Genomic DNA, 7,544 nt, shown 5'->3' with positions numbered 1-7,544 from the left:
TCCCAATTGCGTCGTCGTTGGTGGCTTCGGTGACTTTTTGATTCCATATCCCATATTTCCTTATCGTCTTTCAGGCCCCAAGAGGACTCATAATTTTTTAAAGCGTTTCTGAGCCCTGCATCTCCCTCCCTCCCCATGTGTGCCTCCCTGGACGCACTCTCCGGACGAACGCGAAAATGGATACCGCATCGCAACACTACATAAACTGTAACGAGTGGTTGAAAGAAACCCTCCCGTCCGCCAAGCGTAATGTCAATCTCACCTCCAGTGTCAGCGGCTCATACTGCGATCGCAGTGTCGCGCTCTGGAAGTGCATGCATAAGAACATTTTCACAGTCAGGTTTTGCTGATCTGACCGCGGTTGGTGACGCGAACAGCAATGCCTTCTCACTTTAGAGCCTATCAGTGAAAAGTTACCTCCCCCGGACACCACATGGAGTTCCGAATTGAACATTGATCACACACGGCGCCCATTCACGGCGATATTGATAAAAAGCGGTGCTGTGAAAGACCAACGAACCCCGTATTGTTTTATCAATAGTGTTTAGATTAGTCAGAATAAGCGAGCAATATGGCCTAGCGAGCTTCCTATGGTTGCAAAAAGATATCTCACAACTAGACGCAATCGGCTTAACGCTGGGGTTACGTCTCGCGCAAACACTCTGGAGGGCCCGGGCTATGGTATTAATGCTAGCTGGGCATCCCTGGGACCCTGTTCAATCCACATTCTTATCGCGCTCTTGTGAGCGAGTGACCACACAAACTGACTTCCGGTCTCGAACGCGACATACAAATACGAAGTCCGCCGTTTGCCAGGTCAAGTCCTGGCTAGAGCGAAGCCATGCAGGTACCGGTCCATACATTCCGGCTGCTTGGCCCATCCCGGATCAATATTACCTGCGCGGCCGGTGCAGCAGGTCACAACACAGCCGTCGTGGGGCAGCCGGCCAGCTGAAACGTCAACACACGGCGTCGCACAGTCGTCATGGCAACGGGTCGGCCGACGGCATGCACGTGGACCGGCAGCGCCGCGCCCGCGCGCCGGGCGCGAGGACCGTGCGCCAGGCGCCAGGACCGCGCGCCAGGCGCCAGGCGCCATGCAGCCGCACCGCAGCGGGTACGAGGGCATCCTCAACATCCTGCACATCTGCATGGTGATCCTGGTGTCTCTCTTCTTCCTGCTCACGCTGCTCTGCCTGTGGAACATTTGCCGTCTGGTCCGTGAGATTGTCGTCGGGTGGTGGTCACATCGATCCGCCGCCAAGGAAACGACCGAAACACAGTCCGAGGCCGACGACGGAACGGCCAAGCCCAAGCAGGACTGAGGCGGACGGCGTGGTCCCCTTCCGCGCGGTTGTCCGTCGCCCCACGTGGTTGAGCGCGCCGGACCTGTGACTAGCCTCCCCTGCCACCTGTCAGTGGTGTGAGCCTGTGAGGAGCGCTCGCGGGTCATGGGTCGCATCCCGCTGCTGCTGCTGCTGCTGCTGGCGGCGGGCCGCGCGCAGCAGCGTTGCTCCTCGGACGTGGACTGCCACCAGCACGGCTTCTGCGACCTGGTGAAGAGCGGGCGGTGCCGGTGCGCGGCCGGCTTCACGGCCTGGTTCGACGGCTGCCTGCCGCGCCGCGGCCTCGACGAGCCGTGCCAGGTGAGCGCGCAGTGCCGCGCGGCGCTGGAGCATGCCGTCTGCCTGCCGCAGCGGCGTGTCTGCGGCTGCGGCGAGGGCTACCGGCGCGACGGGTCGCGCTGTCTGTTCCAGTTCGCCGTCAGCACGCCGCCGCCACCCGCCGGGGACGAGGCTGACGGGCTGGCCAAGCTGCTCGGGGTCTCGCGCCTCGACAGCCGCCGCGAGCGCGACGAGCACCGGCGCTCGTTCGTGCGCGGTCTGGCCGTCACCGGCGTGCTCGTGGGCCTAACGCTGATCGTGTTCGTGGCGGCCGGGATCGTGTCGCGCCGCGTGCGCCAGCGCGAGCAGCGCGAGGCGGCCGCCCTGCCGGAGAAGTATGCGCTGCCGCCGGTCGATGCTGCGCCGCCCCCGTACAGCGTGGCTCTGTCCGAGGGCGAGGTGGCGGCGGCGGCGGCTTACGCCCAAGCTGGCATGCTGTCGTAAGGAGGGTGCTCTGGCCCCGGGCTCGCGCTGCTTAAACCGTGTGATCTGTCGCCTAGGTTGGTGCTCGTGTGAGTTGTGCGTTCCGGTTCAAATTGGTACTGTTTGGCCAGTCCATGTGTTCGCCAGGTTCGGTAGGATTTACGGGATTGCCAGTGATTCTCTCTCATCACGTACCAGTGCTGCAGGATTCAACTCGCCTGCAGGTAATGACCGAGCTTTCCCCGTGTGAGACACCAATGAGGCTATGAGAGATGAAATCCCATATTTTCTTTGTCAGACTGTTCGAGGGGATCCAGAACGCCCGAATTGGGGGGAAATAAAAAAGCTGTTCTGCTTTACAAAACATTCGTCGAATTGGCATCATTTTTTCCCAGTGTTCTAAAGCAGACTTTTATTTGTCAAAGCTTTAAGATTTTCTCCAAAGTCCCCCCCCCCCTCCCTTAGATCCAGTGGTGCAACAAGCATGTCGCCAAGTATGGATCCAGACGGGATCAAGGCGGGTCATTTCAGTCTTTTTCGCTACAGGAACCCTGTTTTTTTCAAATGAGCGTTTTAGGATCGGAATCCTATGTTCATGCCGAGCGACCCGTTTTTTTAAGCTATGCGACAGGCGTCTTAAAATGCCAAACAAATTATGAGACATTCACCAGAGGAGGAGGAAGATAGGTGACGCCAAGATCTTTCCTTGGCCACGCCGCTGGTTGTATATGCCCTTGAGATCATTCTCTTACCGAATTAGTCAGAAATCCGCGTCACGAACATTTTTCAAATTGTCTTTTTCTTGGTTTCCGTTTAATTAAGCACATGGTGCAGGACCGATATCATCTGCTGGTGCGTTGCAAAAGCCGAGAAGTCGATTATTTCACATTATATCTCCTGACGTTATTGGCGTTGTTTCACATTCCCTCACGACTTGCTGCATGTATCATGTACTTTGATGATAGCTATTGAGTACACTGTTTGGTGTTAATGAAACGGCGATAAGAACATCAAAACAGCAAATGATAAGCACCTTGACCATTTTTCATCTGCGGGTTGCAGTGCCTTTCTGTCAATATGACTGCGTATTCATAGCCCGCGTTTGTTTATGAAAACAGCGGTAGGCGCCTGTCTAGTTTTGCACGCATCTAATAGGAAAATAAACTGACGCTTCTACATCACGTGTGTCGTATTTATCTTCCGTGGAAACGCATGCCGGTCGTCATACAAATCACAGATAATCCTATTTGGTTTCAACTGACACATGCATGACACAAACAGCCGTGATATCATGCGCTTCTGAGACCCCGCTTCACATTTTGGAAGCATTGCTGTGGGTACGAACACCAACACACATTTTAACGCAAGCTCCTGCTCACCACTCGCACGATGCGCTAGAGCGACCAGGATTCTAGTGAAAGACCAAGTCAGTCAGCAATTTGAGTGGGTCTTGATCACTGAGCCACAAGTGACGTCACACTGCACCCACAGCGAGCCGCGGCCAACGGCACGCGTCGGGAGCGCGTCCGCGCGAGCCAGGCCGCTACTTTAGTCCGGAGCCCACGCAAACGGACGGGATGTAGCCCTCGCGGCCGAGCACGTCCTTCACCCAGAACCAATCGCCGACGGACGTGTTCAGCAGTATCACAATGTCGCCGCGCTTCACCGTCAGCGTGTTCCGTCCGCAGCTCACGAAGCCGTCCCAGATCACCGCCTTGTTGTTGCTGCGCGGCGCCACCAGGCGGCCGCGCGGCGGCGCTTCCGCCTGCCCGCGCGGCGGCGCCACCTCCGCACGCCGCCGCGGCTCGGGCGACGCGTCGAGCCGCGGCGGCTGGAAGGCGCTGTGCCGGGAGCGAGTCAGATCGGCGGGGCGCGCGTCGCGGCCGCCGGGGGCCGACTGGTCGCGACGCGGTGGGCTGCGGCGGCGGCCCGGCTCCCGCCCCGTCGAGTGGCTGCGCGCCCCCTGGCGGCCGCGCGCTCGCTCCCGGCGCAGGTGCAGTTCCACTAGCAGCCCGAGTGCGCGGCCGTCGCTCGTCACGTTCTCGTACAGCTTCTCCGAGTCGGTCTTATTGACGCGGACGTCGAGCGCGTGCCGGTCGCCGTCCGGCGGCGGCGGGCTGCGGGCTCCGGCCGCCAGGGGGCGCGACAGGTACAAGTCCCCGGCAACCTCCCAGGCGGCTGAGCCGCGCGGGATGACACCCAGAGGCGTGCACGCGCTGTAGGCCAGGTAGCCCTCCTGGCTGTGCGGTGTCTGCACGTATAGCCACTGGCGGTGCTTGAAAAGCGCGTTTACAACGAGACCTAAGTGGATAGGCACGGTGGGCTCCTCGGGCGTGGCCGCCGGTGTCAGCACGTACAGCTCGGTCCGACTCGTCACCACCATCGGGATGTTGGCTGGCGTGCGCGCCGTCGCCTGCGAGAGGAAGTTGTTAATGTCGTCGATGTCGTACCCGAAAACCGGAGGCGATGGAAGCTTTTTCCTCCGGGATCGAGAAACGTGTGGGACGTTCTCCTTGTCGGCCTCCAGCGCCCCCTGATGAACTTGGCTATCACCATCTGCGTGCCCACTGGACCGCTTACTCTGACTGGAAGCGTTCTCTCGCTTGGCCACGGCTTTGGCGGCAGGCATTTTAGCACTCTTCAGTGCGTCAGTTCTCATTTTCACGCCCCTGCCGATCGGTCGTCTGCTGGCGGAGCACGTCGAGCGCTTTCCGACGACAGCTGGTGTATGCAGCTCTCCGGCAACGTGAAGCGCGGCGTGGTTCAGCTTGGCGCCGCTAGGGGCACTGAGATCGCTCTCGCCGCACGAAGAGGCGCAGCTGTCGATGTTTGCGTATTCGGGGCTATCGGGTGCCGCCTTGGGGAGCATCAGCACATAGTCGCTCTCACTGGTGTTGGCCGGCGCTGGCGCCGGCGCCGGGGACGGCGGTTCAACTCCCGCGCCAAAGATCTGGCGCCATCGCTCGGTCGCCACACAGCTGCTGCCACCTGCCGGCGCCCAGCCGGGGTCAGCCGGAGAACAGGTGCTGCCAGCTGTTAACGCCCCGCTCGGCTCGGGCGGCGGGCACGTATGGTGTTCTGTGGACGGCCGGCTCGGCTCGGCCGGGGGACATATGCTGCCGCCTCTATTTGCTCCACTAGGCTTGGGCTCCGCACAGGCGTTGTTATCTGCTTCTTCGGGCTCGGGTGGGGGACACGTGCTGCCCCCTGTGCGCGTCAAGCCGGGCTCAGCAGCCGTGGGGTGAGGCCTGGCTTTCTTGCGGACCGCACAGGGTACCAAGTCCGGCAGAAACCCCTCGCCCGACGGCGCGCCATCATTGTCCCCGGTCTAGAACAGATGACGCCAAAGTGAGGTTAGAGCATAGAGCATATGCACACACACACACACACACACACACACACATATATATATATATATATATATATATATATATATATATATATATATATATATATATATATATATATATATATATATATATATATATATATATATCGTAAGCTTTGGTCGATACGCACGAAGCCAGCGGTAATCAGTGAAATGACAGAAGATAGCACAGCATAAGTACATGTCGCCATTTTTGTTGCGAGCATCCACTTCGTGAAATAAAGCACTTCACTTCAAAAGGAGCACCCCAAGCTCGGATCATATTACGGGACTCAGAATAACAAATGTGGTGCCTTCTTTGGCAAGCATAAGGGTTTGGCCTTCTCATATCTACTTGCATGTGATGTAACACGTTCCATGACTCGTTCCAATGTAATATTAACCGGACACATTGCTTTTAAACGCAAGCTTTTGCAGGAGAAAACATGGCGTACCAGCTAGCTGACGACCTCGGAAAACGCACCGATCTCATTCGTAGCTATCAATGGCAGAGAGGGCTCGTTTCTAATAACGAAGCGAATTGCATTGGCATGAGGTGTTGTAACATAGATGAAAACGCTGCAATGTGCCATGTTCGTAATGTCATAGGAATGGTGGCGATCCGTTAGTGACCCCTACGCTGCGCTGGGTCGTGAGAAAGAATACGAAATCGCTCATCAAACCAGCTTTGTATTTACCTATTCACGACGTGCTTACACTGCTAACGTCCTCACCCACCCGGGACCGTTTCCTTGATGAGGCACAGATGATGTTCGTGCCCAATCCTCCCAATCAATACCAATCATCCGCTCTCATGCCGGCTGCCACGACTCCGCCGCGCACGAACGCGGCGCTCTAAGACGAACTGGCATGCACTCGCCAGCGCCGGTCAGCGACCTGAGCTGGAGAGCACGGTCGCCGCACGGCCCGACCCGTGACCCGAGCGGGTGGCATGTGACCCGACTAACCTGGGCGAGGCCCGTCGTGCTGCGGCTGTCCTGGCCAGCTCCTGCGCGGGCCTCCCCCTGCTTCCTGACGCCGCCGGCCGCCGGCCCGAGCAACCCTGCGGCGACGACAGGGGTTCGTCAGGGCGTCACGGCGGCGGAACGGGGCCGCGGCGGTGAGCGCTGCGGCGGCGCCGGCCGGCGGCGGGCGAGACAGGCGGCGGCGGACACCGGCGCTGCTGCGGTCACCCCGGCTGCAAGGCTGCACGGAGCTGGTGAGGCGGTCGGGCGAGTCTCGCCGTAACTCGGAGGTGTTGTTGACATAGGCTGGACGTGACACAGGCTGGGTTTGCGGTCGGGTGAGCATGGCCGCGGGGGCCGTGTTGGCGATAGGGACTAGGGACAGTCTGTAGCCTCAGCTGGGGCACAGTGGTGGCCAAGGACAATATTTTATGGTGATAAAGGTCGCGCTGCCCTGGTGGACAGCACACGTAGTTTGAGTCCGGCCGGATTCGGATTCGGACTCGGACCCGGACGCGCACTTGGACTCGGACTCGGACTCGGATTCGGACTCAGGATCGTTATAGAATAGAATCTAGAGTTGGGACACATATGTGCCCATATATTTTACAGATGAATTCCCCACAAACTCGGACACATCTGTTTGACAAAAATGCACGGGCTCGGACGCAGAGAAAGAATTGAAAGCAAAAGTGCCAGGGCTCGGGGCCAGATGTAAAAGGTTCTAGAAATATGCACATCGCATTGGACGTATTTTCATGCAGTCTCCAACGATGGTTGGGAGGAAATTATAGTTGAATAGAAAACGCGTGCTGTGGAAGAAAAAGTTGGATATAGATCCCATGAGTGGCTATCCCCGTAGAGGACGTATGGCGCGGATGGAGTGACTTCGTTTTATTTTTATTTTCGTTAATTTTGGTTGATGTGGTTGGGTTTGGGCAGTGTGAGTTAGTTTGAGGTAAGTAGCGCGTCTTTACTATGACTCACTTAACCTCGTTAAGGCTCGACAAGGGGGCACAATGGCCGAGCGGTTAGTGCCTTCGGCTTCCACGTCGGGGCCGGGCTCAAAACCCGGTTGCGCCAAAGCCCTTGGGCGTTAATATGGCCTCTGCAGCCGTTGGCGCT

The 7,544-nt window shown here is 58.1% G+C and overlaps 1 protein-coding gene across 1 annotated transcript; it reads right to left on the bottom strand.

The window, feature by feature from the left end:
• Positions 1–3,630: 3,630 nt before the first annotated feature.
• On the bottom strand, positions 3,631–6,503 carry LOC119089795 (uncharacterized). Its single transcript, XM_037212612.1, has 3 exons — positions 6,423–6,503; positions 3,986–5,415; positions 3,631–3,811 (listed from the first exon to the last, which is right to left on the bottom strand). The coding sequence occupies exons 2-3, from the start codon at positions 4,954–4,956 to the stop codon at positions 3,631–3,633; spliced, it is 1,152 nt and encodes a 383-aa protein (XP_037068507.1). The 5' UTR covers positions 4,957–5,415; positions 6,423–6,503.
• Positions 6,504–7,544: the final 1,041 nt, after the last annotated feature.

Source organism: Pollicipes pollicipes, unplaced genomic scaffold, assembly GCF_011947565.3.
Source record: "Pollicipes pollicipes isolate AB1234 unplaced genomic scaffold, Ppol_2.1 Scaffold_3087;HRSCAF=3621_pilon_pilon_pilon, whole genome shotgun sequence".
Lineage (NCBI taxonomy): Eukaryota > Metazoa > Arthropoda > Thecostraca > Pollicipedomorpha > Pollicipedidae > Pollicipes > Pollicipes pollicipes.
Note: the sequence above shows the minus strand (reverse complement) of the source record. Positions and strands in the feature narration are given on the sequence as shown.